The sequence below is a fragment of the Trichechus manatus genome, unplaced genomic scaffold (genome assembly GCF_000243295.1).
Source record: "Trichechus manatus latirostris isolate Lorelei unplaced genomic scaffold, TriManLat1.0 scaffold00121, whole genome shotgun sequence".
Classification (NCBI taxonomy): domain Eukaryota; kingdom Metazoa; phylum Chordata; class Mammalia; order Sirenia; family Trichechidae; genus Trichechus; species Trichechus manatus.
The window spans coordinates 465,784-486,773 of NW_004444057.1; the positions used below are offsets into that span (position 1 = coordinate 465,784).

At 40.1% G+C, this 20,990-nt stretch overlaps 1 protein-coding gene across 1 annotated transcript in view; it reads left to right on the top strand.

Moving 5' to 3' along the window:
- Positions 1-19,327: 19,327 nt before the first annotated feature.
- LOC101356661 (zinc finger protein 474) overlaps positions 19,328-20,990 on the top strand; it is a 43,330-nt gene continuing 41,667 nt past the window's right edge. The window contains exon 1 of the mRNA XM_004384270.1: positions 19,328-20,362. Within this exon, the coding sequence (XP_004384327.1) occupies positions 19,328-20,362 (1,035 nt within the window). The remainder of the gene's footprint in view (positions 20,363-20,990) is intronic.

Consider the following 20,990-nt stretch of genomic DNA (forward strand, 5'->3'; position numbering starts at 1 on the left):
TAAGACAGTAGCTATAAGGCCTTTCATGATTTGTTTCCAACTTATCTTCCCAGTTACTTATATCTTTCACTACTCATTTTCTTCCTTTCCTTTCATCCAAATCTCATGACTCATCTACATACACTCACACATACACACACAAACACCCCAACCACTTACACCCATCTACACACACAGCCATCTAGACATTCACATCCATCTGCACATTCACACCCACCCACTTAAACCCACACACTCACAGTCATCCACTCACATCTATCCACATACCCATTTTAACCATTCACACCTATCTACACATACATATCCACTCATACCCACACATAAACCCACATCCAACCACTTACACCCATCTATACTTTCACACCCACACTATCTATTCACACCTACACACACTCTCACCCCTACACTCATGCCCTTCTACCCACACCGATACCCATAAACCTACCCATCTACTCACACACATTTATACATGCACACCCAGCCATGAACACGCATCAACTCATATCCACTTATACACCCACACCTATGTGCACATTCTTTCACTCACATCATCTATATACACACACCCACACTTATCCACTCAATTATATACCCACACCCTTCCACTCACACTCAATTACATACCTATACCCATCTATTCACACATATACACATCCTCTGCTACCCATACACATACACTCAACCCCCCACAAACAAACACAGACACAAACCACAGACACACACCACAGACACACACACACACACACACACACCATACATACATCTATCCCTCCTGCCACAAATCAAGTCCCAGAATTTTTCAAACATCATCCTCTTTCAGGTTTCCACATCTTTGCATACTTCTTTGTCAACAGGAAATGTCTTTGCCTCCTATTTATCTAGCACCTATTCATCTTTCAAGAACCAGATCAAATGACCTTTTTCTTCTGCACATGCTTTATTTGTAATAGCCAAACTGAAATCATCCCAGATGTCCTTCAAGAGGTTAAACAAATTATGGTACATATACATCATGGAATACTACTAAGCAAAAAAAGACGACTGAACTATTGATACATGCAACTTGGATGAATCTTTAGGGAAAACTGGGCAAAGGGTATAAGAGATTTCTGTATTATTTCTTTCAGCTGCATGTGAATCTATAATTCTCAAAAAATTGCAATAAAAAATTATAATTTCATTATCCCACCTAAAAAATGAACATTCATTCTTAATATCTGGATGTCAGGATACATTTTAAAATAGAGTGATGGGATAAAACCAAACAGGATGAAATGCACCTAGGAACATATAAACTTCTACAATTAAGTCATACAATCAATTGCATCAGTGCAGAATGAGGGAGATCTAGAGAACCAGCGGATCCCAGGATCACAACTGAGGTCTGGAACACAATGATAAGCACAGACAAACCACTCAAGGCTTTAATCCTTTCAAGACTCAATTATTTTCTGCTTTGAATTTTTTTGATACCATGTGTTTTTACTAATGGAAGCCATGCTGATTAAAGGACCAGTTCAGAATTTTTGTTATGAGTTGTGGATTTTGATACTCATCATCTGCAATCCCATACGTCCCAGCAGACCCTGGATGTTGTAAATCCTGCTAATATGAGTCATGATAAAATTAGTTTTTATTATTTAATTTTATTCTTGAAAATTTGCAAAACGTAAGGTAAAATGTGAAGGCACCTGGCAATGACTGCACATATGTTTTATTCCAGTCTTCGTCTTCTTAGCCTTTTTATTATTTTTCATAAAACTTTTCAAAACATGGTTGTCTTAGTTATCTAGTGCTGCTATAACAGAAATACCACAAGTGGATGGCTATAACCAACGGAAATTTATTCTCTCACAGTCTAGTAGGCTAGAAGTCCGAATTCAGGGTGCTAGCTCCAGGGGAAGAATTTCTCTATCTGTTGGCTCTGGGGGAAGGTCCTTGTTATCAATCTTCCCTGGTGAAGGAACTTTTCAGTTCAGGGACCCCAGGTCCAAAAGACACACTATTCTCCTATTCTTGTTTCTTGGTGGTATGAGGTCCCCATGTCTCTCTGCTCACTTCTCTCTTATATCTCAAAAGAGATTAACTTAAGACACAGCCTAATCTTGTAGATTGAGTCCTGCTTCATTAACATAACTGCCACTAATCCTACCTCATTAACATCATAGAGGTAGGATTTACAACACATAGGAAAATCACATCAGATGACAAAATGGTGGATAATCAATACTGGGAATCATGGCCTAGCCAAGTTGACTGATATTTTGGGGGGACACACTTCAGTCCATGACAATGGTACAATGCATTCTTCATTACTGCAAAAGCAGTACTTACAGCCCAAATAAATAAAGCCAAGGGATTTTTTATCTCAGGAAAATTGCCACTACAATGCATTCTTCATTACTGCAAAAGCAGTACTGACAGGCCAAATAAATAAAACTGAAGGAATTTGAATCTCAGGAAAATTACCACTACTATGTATTCTTCATTATAACAAAAGAAATACTAACAGCTAAGAAGCAGAAACAGCTTCCCTGGAATACTGCAGAACTGCTCACAGCGGTGCATTCCACCTACTACACGTTTAAGCAATGATTGGGCCCTAAGATTGAATGCAGGCTAAGAATAACTTATAGGAGCTTTAATCTCTTGAAAAGTACCACTGCAAAGCAGTATTCCTTATTGCAAAAGCATTATTTACGGTTCAGAAGCTAGAAAAGCAGGGAGCCAGTAATACCTGGAAACAATGAGTGGCATCAGGGAGAAAATGGCCACTATGACTAAATAAAGACTGGGAATAGCTTATTCTTTCAATAAATACATTCTCCCAAGAACATGGTAACTGGGAAACATAGTGAGGAAGCTTATCTCCCAGAAATAAAGGCAAACCTGTCAAAAGTTTAGAAAATTCACACATCCAGGGACTATCTCCTGAGACAATTGCTCAGTCTACACTAAAATGAGTCCAACTCAGGGTTCTTGAGCTTCACACATTTCAAAAGGTTCCTGCTTTGAGGCTAAATGTGTTAAAATCAGGCTACTTCCTTCCCAAAGAACTCCAGGGGCATAAAAAACATTTGGGATACCGTATGTCCCATGAGTCACAAAATTAAGCAACATACTCTGAAGCTGCATTATTGGGTACAACTTTCTTCAGGAGGTAGCACACAAGCAGAAAAACAGCAAGGGATATCAAAATTTGGGGGCTACTACCAACTAACCAGGGCCCTAGTGGTGCAGTGGTTAAGAGTTATGGCTGCTAACCAAAAGATTGGCAGTTTGAACCCACCAGCTGCTCCTTGTGAGTCAGAATCGACTTGATGGCAATTTTTTTTTTTTTTTTTTTTACCAACCAACCAACCAGTTACCGTTGAGTGGGTTCCAACGCATAGTGACCCCATTTATATGAGAGTAGAACTGTGTTCCAGGGTTTTCAATGCCTGATTTTTTGGAAGCAGATCACCAGGCCTTTCTTTTGAGGCACCTCAGGGTGGACTCAAATACCAACCTTTCAGTTAGCAGCCAAGCTCATTAACCCTTTGCACCACCCAGTGATTCCTTTGGGCTAGTACATCATGTTAATGTAATAATTTGCACTTGTGTGACCATTTTCTCCTACCTGTTGAGAAGTTCCAAATCTAATGCAATTATTATGGGCAAAATTCTCATTCTCACCCTGAAATGAATTTTTTCTGAGCTGTACAAGGCAATGTCTCCAAAGCCCTTATGCTATTTGTACAATATATTCCCAATTTCATATTTGCTTCACTCATGTTTATGTGGCACATACATATTGAGTGTGAGATGGATAAACAGTAATGCCCATAAATTGTTGATGCCAGGGGATGTTTAATAGAATTACACAGGAAGTGTCGTCCCACTGCATGATGGAGGATTCATTTTATGCTAGGACTCCAAATAGGAAATGACTCAACAAGAAGGAAAATGTGTTTTCTGCTCATACTACAAGCTGGAAGTGACTCTTTCTACTCAGAAAGAGTTTAGAACCCCTCTCTGGTTGTTAAACAAGGCTGATTATGGCCCTGAGGACACAGTAAAGGGAGAGAAAGAAAACTTTGTTATGCACGCAGCATTCTCATTAAGAAGAAATATAGTCAGTCAGCTAGAAGCAGTATTTATTGAAGTCTCTGAAGAAACTCGTTAATAAAGACTACCTTATGTAAATGTGTAAAGGCAAAGGGGGAAATGGAGAACAAGCTGGAAGTGTGGGTGGGAAAGACATACTGACCACACTAAGAAAGACACAAAATCTGAAACGAGCATTCGCTCAGCCACACTGAGTATTCTGGCCCAAGCCAGAGAGAGACACTAGAACCCACTGTATAATCTTATGATTTCTGTGAATATTTATGCTTTTGTTACTATAAAGTGAATTCCATTATCACTGTCATTATAGGGGACTGACTCAGGCATCTCAACAGGGCCCGTGGGATTGGATGGAGCTCCTATGTGGTGTTTTCAATAGAGACTTGAGTTTGGTGATCATGACCTGACTATTAAGCTTCTGTTGCACACTGTGGCCAAAACTAGCCAAGCAACATTTTTTGAAGAAGGCTGCATTCATGACACTGATCTCTCTTTCAGGGTGTGTGATGGCTGAAATTGTGTGTCAACTTGGCTGGGGCATGATTCTCAGTGTTTATATGTGATCACTCCCTTGATAGGATCTGCTATGAGTGGCCAATCAGTGGATGGGGAGTTTCCTTGGGCACGTGGCCTGCATCTGAATATGAGCAGATGTTCTGGCTTTTTACTCGCTCTGGATCCTACAGCTGGCTCCTGTTCATCTGACCCCTGGTTCTTGGAACTTGAGCTAGCAGCTTATGGGCTGATCCTGAGATTCGTTGACCTTCACAGCCTGTGAGCAAGAGCTCTGCTCTCCGACCTGCCAATCTTGGGTTTGCAAGCCCCTGCAGCTATGTGAATCAGGAGAAACCTCTATCCTGATCCACAGACTTGGGATGTTCCAGCCTCTACAACCGTGTGAGCTGTTTCCTTGATGTAAATCTCTCTTTCTGTATATATTTATATGCTTTACTGATTTTGCTTCTCTAGAGGGCCCAGCCTGAGACAGGGTATATGAGTTTTCTATTACCATAGTAAGAAATTACCACAAAATTAGCATCTTAAAACAACACAAACTTGTTATCTTACAGTTCTATAGGTCAGAAGTCCAACATGGGTGTCACTGGGCTAGAATCAAGGGGTTAGCAGAACTGCCTTCCTTTCTGGAGACTCCAGAAGAGAATGTTTCCTTGCTGTTCTCAGCTTGTAGAAGCCAATGTCTTGGCTTATGGCCCTTTCCTCCATCTTTAAAGCTGGAAATGGCTAGTCAAGTCCCTTTCATACTTCAAATTTCTACTGCTACTTCTGCCCATTTCTCTCACAGTAAATCCAGAAAGGTTCTCCACTTTTGAGGACTCATGTGATTAGATTGGGCATATCTGGATAATCCAGAATAATCTCCCTAATTCCAGGTCCGCAACCTTAATCACATCTGCAAAGACCCTTTTTTCCATGTAAAGTAACATATTCATAGGCTCTGAGCCTTAGGGCTTGGACATCTTTGGTGGTGGTGGTGGGGGGTATTATTTTGCCAACCACTCTCTGCCCTCTGGCCCCTAAAGATTATGTCCATTCCACAGGCAAAGCACATTCACCCCATCCCAAGGTCACCAAAAATCTTAACCCATTATAGCATCGACTCAAAATCCAAAATCTCATCTAAATCTCATCAGTTCAAAAGTCCCAAATCTCATGATCTGAATCAGGTATTAGGTGAGACTGGATAGAAGCCATCCTGAGGGCACAATTCCTCTCTATCTGTTTTTGTGGAAACAAGTTATCTATTTTCAAAGTACAGTGGTATGACAGGCATAGGATAACTGTTATAGACATCCTGGTTCAAAATGAAAGAAAATAAAATTTTAAAATGGAGCCACCAGTCTTAAACAACTTCAAAATTCAGTCGGACAAAATCCATTTGATTTCAAGACCTGATTTGCTGATCTGCCCTCTGGGTTTGAGACTTCATCCTCTGACTCATCCTTTCTTTTCAGCTGAGTTGTTTTATCATCCTGTTTCCTGCCTGTAAAATTTTAATAGTCTGACAGCCTTCTTTTATTTCATATAGTCTGTCGCTTTCAGTCCAAGCTGGAAATGTTTCTGCTGATATAAAATTCTCAAGAACTTTGTGCATCTCCCATGGAGATTCACTCTATTAGACAATAAAAATCTGTTGCCGTGGAGTCAATTCTGACTCATAGCGACCCTAGAGGACAGAGAAGAACTGCCCACAGAGTTTCCAAGGCTGTGATGTTTATGGAAGCAGACTGCCACTTCTTTCTTCCATGGAGTGGCTGGTCTGTTCGAGCTGCCAACCTTTCGGCTAGCAGCCAAGCACTTAACAACTGTGCCACCAGGGTTCCTTCTATTAGACAGTAGGCTTATCTGATGATCCATCCTAGATAATCTCTATTTTTGGGGATTTTGCTGATATGGCTGAGCGTCAACACCCTTAAGCTTCCTAGATGCTCTGGTTTGTTTAAGGGAATTTGTGTGCCAGTACCTCCATGATCATAATGCATCCTTGTTATTATTGTAATATGACTGAATTACCTTCCAGGGAAAAGTTACATAATAGGGGCTCAATGAATCTTTATTCATTGGATAAATGGACTTTTTATGTAATGAAATTAGCTCCTGAACCAAGTGAGAGTAAGGAGAAAACCAGCTGGAAACCAGCCCATAAGAGACATTAAAACATCATTTGAATAAATGGAAATATGAGGTCCTTTAAAAAATTAGATTCCTTACATAATTGATGATATATTTTCTTTTCATTGCACCCACCTCCTTTTGTCACTACCCCATGGCTTTTTCCCTCACCTCCAATTCTACTCTCTCCAGAATGTAATGGAGTTAAAATGCAAGCCATATTTTGCTAGTGGTGAGTTGGTTGGCATCACCTTTATCCCGCTAGCCAAATGGAAAATCCAGAGCAAACTGGCAGTGTAGTCAACCATGGGATGCCATATTCTTACCTCCCTTCCCAGTGACTTCTTATCCTAACTTTGCTACATTGTCTTTAGACTTAAAGAGAAGACAGACAGACAGTAGAAACAATGAAGCAAGGTGAAATAGAGCACAGAAGGTGGGGAAAGAGCCTGTTGAAGGCATAAGAAAGATAGGAAAATTTATAGTTTTACTCAGTGTTCACTGAATTGATTTTAAATTGAATTCTTCTAATAAAATATTCCAATCTTTCAAATCCTAGTGTGACTTAAAAATGGATACATAGATCCTCTTGTTTACTAAAGGAACATAGAAAAAGGAAGTTGATACCTTCACTGATTTCCTTGCTATTTGTTAGTTATCAGGCATGGGATGGAAGGAAATTTCAATAAATTTTAAACCACACAAAAAAATTTAAACTACAAACTAAGGAGGTTCATAAACAAAGAGCTGTCACCACATTTCATGTTTTGTTTGGGCTCTGGGGACATGGAGAATGATCAAGTTCCTCCTAGATACCAGGAGACCCATTTTAGTGATTTTCTCTAGCTACAGATATCATATGTAAAATTTTCTGGGAAATGAAAGGTTGTAGTAAGCTTCTGAACCATCAGTGTGCTCAAACCTTCTGGCTGGTGTAAGAGTGCATAGTTCACAAGATTCAGAGATGTCAAATGGAATGACAATAGCTTTCTGATGACTTATTTATATATGAGGATGAGAGATGTGGGGAGAACAACAACAAAAAGCTCTGTGTTCAGAAACAGCCTTCAGCTTGTGGGTGTATCCAAGCTAAGTCTCCAGAGTCACAACCGGGGAAGTCATAGTGAACATATTAGAAAATAGAGGAGCATTCATCCACGTAGCAGAAACCCATCCTGCCTTATAGGCTCTTCTCTGTTTCTGACTTCCTTCTCAGGGACTTTCCTCAGTAACAGCTCTGGGTTGAGTGAGCTTTATTAATAAAGGGTGTTGATGTCTGTAATGAATGGTAATGACGATCAATTTAATTGTTAGCCAGGCTTCAGGAGGTATAGACTTCTTGGATCAGGGTAGAGCTAAGGCACAGCTTTAAAACTGTTGTAGTGGGAGTGGGTAATGTGGTTGACAAAGTTCCTCCAGGATACCGTGAGGCCCGTTTCTCTGTGCCAATCTATCCTGGCCAAGGACAGTCTTTCAAGGGCAGCTTCTTAGCCATTGTGCTTGGTTTTACCTGGACACACTAATTCAGGGACTACACTTCTGACACTGCCACCCTGTGGTTTGACAGATTGTGCCCCAGGTGTGGCACTGACTTGGCATTCTGAGATAGTAGAGTAAGAATGTAAAAGCAGTGGGAGCTCTGGGCAAGCATAATATGTGATGGAGGCTAGTGAATACATGTATCTATTTGAAATTCTTTCAAAAATTCCATACTAAAACATGGGTGTTTGTGGTTTTTTTCTAATTCTTTTTTCATAATACAATCAATTTTGGACACTTGATGAATGTTGTTGTTGTTAGTCGCCATTGAGTCAGTTTTGACTCATGGTGACCCTACGTGAACAGAGTAGAATTGCTCCATAGTGTTTTCAAGGCTGTGACCTTTTGGAAGCAGATCTCCAGGCCTGTCTTCCTGGAGCCTCTGGATGGGTTCAAACTACCAGGCTTTTGGCTAGTAGTCGAACGTTTAACTGCACCACCCAAAGATGTAGGATATCTTATTCTAGGCTGAGAAAGGATTATTGTACTGCTTTTACACATTTTCAGTTCAAACTAATTTATAGGTGCTTCTTGACAAAATGGTCAGCATGGCAGGAAGAAAAAGTGCAGCAAATTCTGCAATCCCCACAAGGAAGCATAATTCTTTTATGAAGTATTTCCAGCCTAAATCTTGGAAATCCAGCAATAGGCTATATTGTTAATAGCTTGTTTATGGTTCTTTTTATTGACTGATTCATTCTTTAGACTAATAATTTAAGTCATCCAACATGTCTCATCTGGGGAATCATTCGAAGGTAAATCAAGGGCTATTACGTTAAATAGAAGAGTAGCTCTTATTCTGTCGTTTGATAACTAATTATGGGAATGCCTCCAAAAGGTTCAGATGGCCTTCAATGCATTTTTTTTTTTTTTGCCTCTTTGTAGTTTTCTTTCTCCCCCCCCCTCCCCATTTTCTCTTCAGTGGCTGCTCGAAACATTGACTTTTTTTTTTCCATCTATAATGAGAGGCAACATTTCCTATGACCCTCCAATAATACATGAAGATTCTTTCCCAGGTCACTGCTTCTTTCTTTTCTCCTTGAATTTTTTCCCTCCCTCCTAAAACTAAGCACTTCAGTCTCATTCTACTTTCATTAGAAAACTTCCTTTCTGAATTTTACTAAGAAATATGGCCTGGTTTTAGTAATCATCTCCCTTAGAAAAGACTTCAATTGGATTCCCAGTTTCCTGAGGACAACTGCTCTTGAAGTGTTTTCAAATATTTAATGAAGGCCAAAAATGGGAGCAAAGAGATACCTTAAAGCAAGGATCACAAATGGACAAACTCAAATACCTCTGAAGATCAAGCAAGAGATACAAATTAATGAAGCAGGTTGGTGAGAAACTTGGTAGAATGAAGACTGGCTGCCTCATCTATAGACACTGTCCTTAATCAGCATAAGCTATGTTGGAGTTTGACTCATGAAAACGTGGGCTCTGTATGGCCAGATCTTCCACTTTATCAAGAGAAACCCCAAATCCAGATTTTACGGGACATCTCCCAATTTTAAAATAATGGCAACTAATGCAAACATTGTTAAACTGATGCAGGCCAAAAAAACATATCTATGGGCCAGATTTGGCCTATAAGCCATTGCTTTAAAGGCTTGAGAAAGAGCTACTGGAATAGAGCTATTCTATTGGAATAGAGCTAACTTAAATGTCAAAAAATATGGTATGTGAAATTCCTTTGTAGATCTGTTTGTTATTCAATGGCCAGCCTCTCCTACTGGCTTTTTTGTTTTTTTTTTCCAGCCCATCCTTTGAACTTCTATACATTATTGGCCTTGGAAACCTCATGGGGCAGTTCTACTCTATCCTATAGGGTCACTATGAGTTGGCATCGACTTGATGGCAATGGGTTTAACGTGATTATAATGATGGTTTTCATAACCAGTTTTCCAACTCTCCAAATACCAGTATTACAATTACATGGTCATACCTGTGTGGCATTCATGACTCTTGGGTACTATGTGATTTGGATACTCAATATAGAGTGAAAATTACAGGCTTGATATATAGTAGTTTTCATAGGGTGATATTATAAGCCTTGACAACATAAAATGTTCTTGCAGAAAGCTCTACTTAGAAGTGTACAGAGTACATTTTTCTCATTTTCTGTTTTCATAGCTCTCCTAACAGCATAGACTAATCTGTCTACACTTGTCAATTAGATTGAATGAAACTGAAGAAAGTATTTACTGATTTTAAATTCTTCATAGTAAAAGAGAGATAAGGAGGGGGAATTTTTTCATTAGGTGTTCAAAATCAGCCTCGAAATGCCAGTTGTTCATATTCCCTGTCATGTTTCACCTTAAACGACTTTTCGAAAAATGTTTTATATTTTCCCTTTTCCAATCCTGTTCCTATCCATCCTAAACCATATCATGACCACCATCACCCAGTTGCTGTCACTTGGCCTTCAGTCTACTCACATCATAATTACTAAGGACTGAAGGTACTTATGAAGCCACTGGCTCAGGTTCTACCGAGAAAGGAAGTGTAGAGAACCAGCCAGAGTGAGAAGGAGGCTTCAACACTTCCTGGTCGGCCTTGATCTATAGGTGTGATCTATTTGCTTTGACCCTCTCTGTGACAGCAGTGACCTTATGGCTGGGTGCTCAACAGGGGAAGAGTGTCATATAAAATATAATACACTGCCTTTGAGTCGATTCAGACTCATAGCAACGCTATAGGGTTTCTAAGGCTATAAATCTCTACAGAACCAAACTGCCACATATTTCTCCCTCGGAGCCGCTGGTGGTTTCGAACTGCCAACCTTTTGGTTAGCAGTCAATCGCTTTAACCACTGTGCCATCAGGGCTCTAAATATGGTTAAAATGGCAGATTTCCCTTTGTGATTTCATTCAGTTAGTGAAAAATGGAAAAGCAACATTTTCTAGATCTTAAAGCTTAGTGATGGTGTAAAAATTACAAAAATATGTTTTTAGGGGTCTGAATGAGCTAAGGGTTGAATGTTAAGATAAGCATCTTGTTATTTTCCAAGATGCTATAAAAATTTATTTGTGTTTATATTTATTGCAATAGTAGAGTAGTATGCAGCTTGCATATCCCAGATTTTTATTACTTATATTCTGAGGATGATTGTATCAGTCAGGAGACAAAAATGAGTTGTTTTAAACAGAGATATTTAATATTAAGAGTTGTTAACTAGGAATGAAGTTGTTGCCTGGGTAACTAACAGGTTGAAAGGGAGGTGGTAGCTACCATTCATAGGGCTGAAGGATAAAAAGAAAGAGGGATAAGTTGTTAAAACTTAGAAGCTTAGAAAATGACCCCTTGTAGCTGAAAATCAGACCTCTGAGGAGGAAATGCAGACTAGCTGGGTGATGTCTGCTGGGGAAGGGTAGAGAGTCCGTGTCTTAGTTATCTAATGCTGCTATAACAGAAATATCACAAGTGGATGGCTTTAACAAGCAGAAAATTATTTTCTCACAGTTTAAGAGCTGGAAGTCTGAATTCAGGGTGCCAGCTCTAGGGAAGGCTTTCTGTCTCTGCCAGCTCTGGAGAAAGTTTCTGGTCTCTTTTGAGCTTCTGCTCCTGGGTGATCTTCACGTGGTGTGGCATCTCTCTTCCCCCATCTCTGCCTCTGCTCGCTTGTTTAATCTCTTTTATATCTCAAAAGAGATTAACTCTGGACACACCCTACACTAATCCTGTCTCATCAACATAACAAAGTCAACCTATTCCCAAATGAAATTATAACCAAAAGCATAGAGGTTAGGATTTACCACACATATTTTTGGTGGACACAATTCAATCCGTACCAGTCTGGTTCTGTGAGTGTCAGAAAAACTGTAATAAACTAGACTCAGGGGCTGTGGTCGGAAAGAACTGCTGCTGCTGCAGGGATGAAGACATGTTGCTGCAGTGGATGCTCACAGGCACCAAAAGCAGACAGGAAGCCTTTAAAAGGGAGGAAGTCCTCTCTTCCTCCTGCAGTCTCACATTCTCCCTCCAGCCCCACTTGTCACAAAGCATTACCACAGAGCCAGCTGGCAAAGTAGAAATGAGGTGTGCACAGTCCCAGTACCAGGATCACAAAGCTGCGTGTAGAAATGAAGGTTTGGAGTATAGAAACAATAAGTTAATATCCAGCACAACAATGATACCTCCTAGCTCTTTATAAAGGTCATGGGTAAAATGCAGGTTTTTTTTTTCCACCCTGAAACAAAGCATGTTATTCAAATTTTTCTGTAAAAAAAAAAAATCCCTGGGAAAGGAAGTGTTGTAATCAACTTCTCAAGGACCATTGGTTCAGTATTTACAGTTTTCAAGTTTCTTATTTCTGATTTATAGACAAAAGTGCACATTTAATAAGTCGGTTTTGACCCAAAACATCTTCCCTCTCTCAAAAAAGATTCATTAAACTGAGAGAAAACAAAATCTTGAAATTTGAAATATCACTATTAGAATTCATTTCGGGCTAAGCTAATGACCACTACTGAAGTACAGCTACATCTCAATTAGTATTATGTTTTCACGTGGGTAAAAAACCCTTAAAAAAGTGGCCAAACTTATGTAAATAAAGGAAGGCAGTCCAAAGTTTGCATGATGGCTTCAACATTATCAGGAACCCACCATCTAGGTCTCCGCTCTGTCATGTCAAGGGTCACATGGATGTAACCTGGTTCAAAATGGCTGCAGGAGCTTCAGCCATCACATTCATATTCTAAGCATCAGTATGGAGGAAGGAAAGAAGAAAATTCTTCCCCATTTTTCAAGAAGAGTTCTTATAAGTCCCACACATAACTTCCACTAGCTACAAAGGAGTTTGTAGACTTTTAGCTGTGAAATCATGTTCCCAGATAAAAATTGAGGCTCTGTTCATTTGAGGGATTTGGTCACAAGGGTTATTGGTAGGCAACTAGCAGTCTCTGACAGATTCTGGGAGGAATATTACCTCATTAATCATTAAGGCTTGGTGTGAATGAGTCCATTAGCTCCTTTTTGAAAGCAAGATTGCATAGTAAAGAAGAGTGGAGAGTAAATGGGTTTCTTAGGCTGGGGAGAGTGGAGGCTGCTGAACGGAGTCGGTGGAGGACATTGAAGACAAATTTCCTCTATTTTACAATTTTACTCAGAGCTGTCTTTCATATTTATATTTTTGTCCATTAAATAATTTAGATTAGTACCAACAGGGAAGGAGTCATTTAGCATTCATATTTATTTTGTTTCAAAGAAAGAAGTTATTTTTTAAAAGATTTAACCACTCTTTTGATTGTATTCTTTCCCCATTCTTTTAGGGGAATACCTTCTAATGCCAAATGGGTTCTGGATTTCCATGGTTATTACATTTCTCTTTGTGAGTTTGTCTCTCTCTTCCCATGAACCTCAAAGCGCATGGAAAAATGGCATCATATTGATAAAATATGAAGCTTTCCAAGACATTCGTTAACTGTTCTACGTGTAAATATGGTCAACATGAATAATTCAGGCCAATTGGAGTGAACATTTTCTCCATGGTGCTTGGGTGAAACTGGCTGGCTTTGTAAAGTGATTCTCTTTATAAACTAGCAACATTGTTTTACGATGTGGCTGGTTGACAGGCCAATTTCTTAAGTGTTTTAAACATATGTATTTGGTATTTTCCAGCACTTTTGCTTTTAGAGCTAACTTATAGGCTGGAGCAGCTGACCATGCTGCACCATGGCACGTTGCCTTGGGAGAATCATGGGTGGAAACATCATAAATCACTCCAGTAGACATCTCTGTTCCTCAAAATTTCACTGGCTTCCAGCTACCTCATCTTTCATACTATGATACCTTCCATCACAATAAGACAGAAATTTCAGGGGAACATTGGAGGAGGAAAGGGATGGTAGAAAAAAATAGATGAAGATTCACTTGGGAATTTTATAATGCTTCATCTTGTCCGCTACAGAGAAAATATTTGTTTGTAGTGCACAAACATTTGCACATGTAAAGACCCATCCCTAATCAGAATGGTAAAATGGCTGCAAATTAAACACCATAGGTTCTGGACTTAGGCAGCCTTTGCTTTTACCTTGCGTCCATTATAAGGACAGACTTGGCACGTCATTACCGAACCACCTGGATTTCCCTCACCTCAACCCAACCCTTGGCGGGTAGTGTAGATTTTTCTTAACGTTGTTGGTGACAACAGAAAAAGGGTTAATATTGCATTCCATGCAGGAAAGAACTTTATCTGGAGTACCATATACAGCAAGACAAAATGAGCCCTGTCAGCTTGGGAAAACATAGTCTTCTGCAGCCCCAATCTCCTGCTTTTTCCATTTACAAGTTTCTCTTCTCCTGTGCCCTTTACTCTGTTCCCTATTGCCTCTTCCTTCACCTACAGGGGAGCGTAAAGGTTATTGAGAAATGAACTGTTACCTTCCTATGGGGCATATGAATAGTACATTAAAACAGAGATGAAAACTAAAGAGAAGAAGCTCTGCTGGTAGAATTTCAGGCAGAATGAATAATGGAAAGAGCCGAGTATTTGAGCCAAAGAGAGTTGGAATTGATTCCCAGTTCTGTCATTTAGAAGCTGACTGTCTTGGGCAAGTTACTTTCCCAAACTGAGTCACAGTTTCTTTGTTTATAAAATTGGAATAATAATACCTTCTTCATAATCATTCAAGGATTAACTGAAATTATGCATTTAAAAGCATTAGTGCAATATCTGACACAAAATAGGCATTCAATAAAGATTAGTTCTCAGAAGGGTGATGTATAAGGATTTGGGGCAAGTCACAGAACTTTCTCAGTATTCTAATCTGTCAGGAACAGAGTTGACTGTGTGTGTGTGTGTGTGTGTATTTGTGTGTATGTATGAGAGAGAAAGAGAGTTTAGAAGAAGTAAGATATTTGATTGCATTGATTTTTCAAAACCCATCTTAAGTACTTTTAGTGTCTGCAACTTCCTGCTATCAGGGAACCTGGAAACTAAATCAGAGGGTCCTTGATGAAAAAGAAATGAAAACCAATGGAACAGAGTGGGTTGGGGGGGATATTTCACCCAGGTACAGATAGAAACATAAGGAAATATTTTTACTCTATTCCTTGTGCTCCCTTTCTCTTTTGGATGACACTGATCAAGTAATAAATTTTGTTTCTCTAAGCATCATTTTCCGTGCTGGTCACTCTATCTGGGGCCAACACATTCTTCTGTAACATATGTTAATATTACTGTCTTAGGATCTGTCAAAATGAAGAATAACTTCCTTCTCTGTGCCAGACCTGGTTTGATACTCTTAATTGCAAAGGGTCAGATCTTTCTTGGCAGCAATATACAGAAACTGGGCATAAGTTCTCACAGATATTTTTTCTCCTTCTCAAATGCAATGCCCAAACAATATTTAGATATTCCAAGCACTGCTGTCCTCGCTCTGCTGGAATTGAGTGTTTGCCATGGTTGGCAGGGCTAGCCCAGATCAGGTGCGGCTCCCTCTGTGATTGAGAGTGGATGCTTCAGTCAGGGTCATCCTTCAGGAAATAAAGAAGGTCCTCAGACTTCCAAAAATAACCTTTCTTTGGACAAGATTGTAGGCCTCTGGTGGTAATTGTTGTTAGGTGCCTATGAGTTGGTTCTGACTCAGAGACCTCATGTACAAGAGAACGAAATACTGCCCAGTCCTGCGCCATCCTCAGAATTGTTGCTGTGTTTGGGCCCATTGTTGCAGCCACTGTGTCAGTCCATCTTGTTGAGAGTCTTCCTCCTTTTCACTGAACCTCTGCTTTACCAGCATGATGTCCTTTTCCAGGGACCGGTCCCTCCTGATAACATGTTCAAAATACATGAGACGAAGTCTCTCCATCCTTGCTTCCACGGAGCATTCTGGCTGTACTTTTTCCAAGACAGATTTGTCCATTCTTCTGGCAGTCCATATTATCTTCAATATTCTTCACCAATGCCATAATTCAAAGGCATCAATTCTTCTTCAGCTTTCCTTATTCATTATCCAGCTTTCATAGGCGTGTGAGGTGATTGAAAATATTATGGCTTCGGTCAGGTGCACCTTAGTCCTCAAGGTGACATCTTTGCTTTTTTAACACTTTAAAGAGGTCTTTTGTGGCAGATTTTCCCAATGCAATTAAAAAACAAACTCGTTGCCGTCGAATCAGGTCCTACTCATAGCAACCCTATAGGACAAAGTAGAATTGCCTCATAGGGTTTCCAAGGAATGGCTGGTGCATTTGAACTGCCAGTCTTTAGGTTAGCAGCCGAGCTCTTAACCACTATGCCACCAGGGCTCCCCCAGTGCAATTCATCATTTAATTTCTTGACTGCTGCTTCCATGAGCGTTGATTGTGGATCCAAGTACAATGAAATCCTTGACAACTTCAATCTTTTCTCTGTTTATTATGATGTTACTTATTGGTCCAGTTGTGAGGACTTTTGTTTTCTTTATGTTAAAGTGTAATCCATACTGAAGGCTGTAGTCTTTGATCTTCGTCAGTAAATGCTTCAAGTCCTCTTCACTTTCAGCAAGCGAGGTTGTGTCATCTGCATATCACAGGTTGTTAACGAGTCTCCCTCCAATCTTGATGCTGCGTTCTTCTTCATATACTCTGGGAAGAAGGACCCAGAGAGCTATTTCTGAGAAAATGAGCCAGTGAAAACCTTATGGATAGCAGCAGAACGCTATCTTACTCTGGTAGAATTTCCCAAATTTAAAAACTCCTTAGGCTTCTGCCCATAGTGAGATCTTACCAGCCCTTTCTTCTGGTTTGTTTGAGATACAAGTGGCCATGTTTTTTATTAAAAAAAAAAAAAAAAAGATTGGAAGACATGTTGTTGCTGTTGTTGCTGTTATGTGCTGTCAAGTCAGTTGCAACTCATAGTGACCCTAAATACAATGGAACAAAACACTGCCCAGTCCTGTGCTATCCTCACAATCGTTGCTGTGTATGAGCACACTGTTGCAGCCACTATGTCAATCCATCTCATTGAGGATCTTTCTCTTTTTCACTAACCCTTTAATTACAAAGCATGAGGTCCTTTTCCAGGGGCTAGTCCCTCCTGATAACGTGTCCAAAGTACATGAGATGAAGTGTCACCATCCTTACTTCTAAGGAGCATTCTGGCTGTACTTCTTCCAAGACAGATTTGTTCGTTCTTCTTGCAGTCCATGGTATATTTAATATCCTTCACAAACATCTTAATTAAAAGGCATCAATTTTTCTTTGGTCTTCCGTATTCATTGTCTAGCTTTTGCATGCATACGAGGTGGTTGGAGAATACCATCCATGGCTTGCGTGAGGCTCACCTTAGTCCTCAAAGTGTCATCCTTGCTTTTTGCAGCAGATTTGCCCAATGCAATATGCCATTTGATTTCTTGACTGCTGCTTCTGTGGGCATTGGTTGTGGATCCAAGTAAAATGAAATTCTTGGCAACTTCAATTTTTTCTCTGTTTATTATGATGTTGCTTGTTGGTCCAGTTGTGAGGATTTTTGTTCTTTATGTTGAAGTGTAATCTTTGATCTTCATCAGTAAGTACGTCAAGCTCTGCTTGCTTTCAGCAAGCAAGGTTGTGTCATCTGCATATCACAGGAAGGAATGAGTCTTCCTCCAATCCTGATGCCCCACTCTTCTTCACATAGTCCATCTTCCCGGATTATTTGTTCAGCATACAGATTGAATAAGTATGGTGAAAGGATGCAACCCTGACACACACCTTTCCTGACTTTAAACCACACGGTATCCCCTTGTTCTGTTCAAACGACTGCGTCTTGGTCTATATACAGTTTCCACATGGGCACAATTAAATGTTACGGAATTCCCATTCTTCACAATGTTATCCATAATTTGTCATGATCCACACAGTTGAATGCCTTTGCATAGTCAATAAGACACAGGTAAACAGCTTTCTGGTATTCTCTGCTTTCAGCCAAGATCCATATATGACATATATCGAACAAGAAAATGAACAGAATGCCGTCAAGCTCAAGAGAGCATGAAGTACACACTTTGCTTATTTTTCAGAAAAGAAAGAGCTACATATATCCCACAGGGAAGAGTGGAGGCCTGGGTTTCGTTCTTTGCTTGAGACTGTTGGCTACAATTTAGTAGTACCCCATTCTTGTAAGAAGGAAAAGTACATACATCGTGGGTTATAAAAGGCTCATCCCTTTCTGATGGTTTTCCTGATACCATCATAATATTCAGAATAGTACTTCAATACAATTACTTCTGCGGGGGTTCTGAACCTCAGGTTCATAAATACTCAAGAAGTCTGTGATATTACTATATCACAATTAAAATAGGTGTCACAACTAAAAATATTCGATAAATTACTTCAGTAAAATTAGTTTCACTTGTAATAGTTAGAATTTTATTTTTTTGCGTGTAAATACATTCTTCTGAAAAGAGGTCTATAGGCTTCGTGGAACTGCCAAAAGGACCCATGGCACTAAAAATGTTAAGAATCCTGGATGTAGTAGATGTTTCCATAGGTTGCAAGAGGTCATTTTATATGATGTTCTGGTTTCATTAATCTAATTTTCAGAGTTATTGGTTCTTCCTTCAGTGGCCTCACCACAATGGTCTCAGCATCTCTTGGTTTGTGCTAAGTCTCTATGACGTGCTGCAGTTGTAAGTCTTTCTTTGGGCAGAACACTACTTTCAATTTGGTAACAGTGCAGTTCATAATGGAAAATATTCTTTCTTCATAATCGTGTCAGCATTTATTGAACAAATCCTATGTGCTACTTACTATGCTAGCCAAAGAGGATACTAGGTCAAATAAAAAACAATCACTTATAAGACTATCAGCTTATAGTCGAGAGAGAGAGAGAGAGAGAGAGAGAGCGTATAATAACTTCCTGATTTATGTTTTCCCCTCACAGATCTTGGAGGCATCTGAGGTTTAATGGGGACTTTCCAGCATTCCAGACTGCTGCCTTGCAATGAAGCTCTGAGTCATGGTCTATGGGTTTAAGGTACTGGCAACAGTGTGGAACCCCAGGACAGCCAACCTCACTAACATTCGCTCTAAGCAGAAGCCCAAAATGAGCCTGGCCTGAAATCAGAGCAAGCACTAGAGAAAAACTTCTTTGTTAATGGAAAGAGGAAAAGAGAAGAGGGCTTCCAAAAAATTGCAACAAACTTTTCACCATTGTAAAGAATCCACCTTCTTTATCAACCAAGCCATCCTATCTAGTGATTCTTGTTCTAGTGGTTTGCCAGAAATAGAGAGTGTCAATCTTTCTGAAAAAATAAAAACAAACACCCCCAAAAATAGACCTGGAACTGTGATACTCTCGAGATGGTCCAGTAGGAGAATTATGTCAGAAAGCCAGTTTAGTCCCCCTGTGATCCCATCCCGCAGGCCTGGATTCAGGGTGTGCTATATCTGTGGCCGAGAGTTTGGATCCCAGTCACTTGCCATTCATGAGCCCCAATGCTTAGAGAAGTGGCGTATTGAAAACAGCAAGTTGCCCAAGCACCTAAGGAGGCCAGAACCCTCCAAGCCACATCCTCCCAGTGGCAAAGAATTCTATAGTCTTCAGGCAGCTAATGAGGCAGCGTTCCACAGTGCCAAGGCCCAGCTGCTGCCCTGTGAATACTGTGGCCACACGTTCTTGCCAGATCGTCTTCTAGTTCACCAGAGAAGCTGCAAGCCAAAGGGTGAGGATCTCACAGCACCAAACCCCAATAGCTCTGATGATCTTGCTAGCCTCAAGAAAGTACCTAGTGGAATCCCAGCCAGACCAAGGACTCTCATCTGCTACATCTGTGGCCGGGAATTTGGCACCTTATCCCTTCCTATTCATGAACCCAAATGCCTGGAAAAATGGAAAATAGAAAATGACCGGCTCCCCAGGGAGTTCCGCAGGCCACTCCCACAGAAAGCCCAGCCTCTTTCAACTGGACAGTCCAGCCAAGAGGGGCCAAGTCAAGCTCAGCTTGTGCCTTGCCCAAATTGTAGCCAGACCTTTGCCCCAGACCGCCTTCCAGTGCACAAGAGAAGTTGTAAAGCTCAGCCTAGTTGGCCAAAAGGTCAGAATTTCATCTTAGGGAGCAAAGGTGGCCTAAATGAGTGCACTGACTCCAAACAGCAGAGGAACATGACAGCACCCACTGTGTCTGATAAGGTAATTCATGCCACATAAGATGTACTAGGTGGACCTGGGGGTACATTCTGCCTCTAGGGGAGTGAGAGAAAACTGTCCCAGAATCAGTCACCTCACCCCTAGGATGACTTTTTACAGTGCTTATTTCTGCCTCAATGTAGTCTGTCCAAGTTGACCCTTGTTGGACTCCAAGGGCCATACCTCTCGGAAAAGTAGATATAAGAACATCCTTGCCTGGTTGGTTCATATTCCTCTTCAGTTCTGCTATATAAAAGAGAGATGGACCTCTTTCTTCCCTGATCCTTCATACCAATAATCCCTAGGAGAGACTATTATTTGCAAATGACTCATTAATGCTGTGTCTACATTACAGAGATATAATTCCCATTCCAACAGCCAATATTTATTGCCGGTTTATTTTAGTCATCTACCTTAGGAATTCATTTTTGGCAATGCTGGGTTATGTTAAGTTTATCTTACTAAAACAGAATCTGTGTCAAAAACCCCAGATGACTTTAGAAATAATTAAATACTGGAGTGCTTTCAGAAATACACATGCTTTGCAAATATAGCATATTTTCTTTAAACACTTACAAGATTGTAGTAATTAAGGTATTAATCCTAACATAGTCACTAAAATACCTAAGTG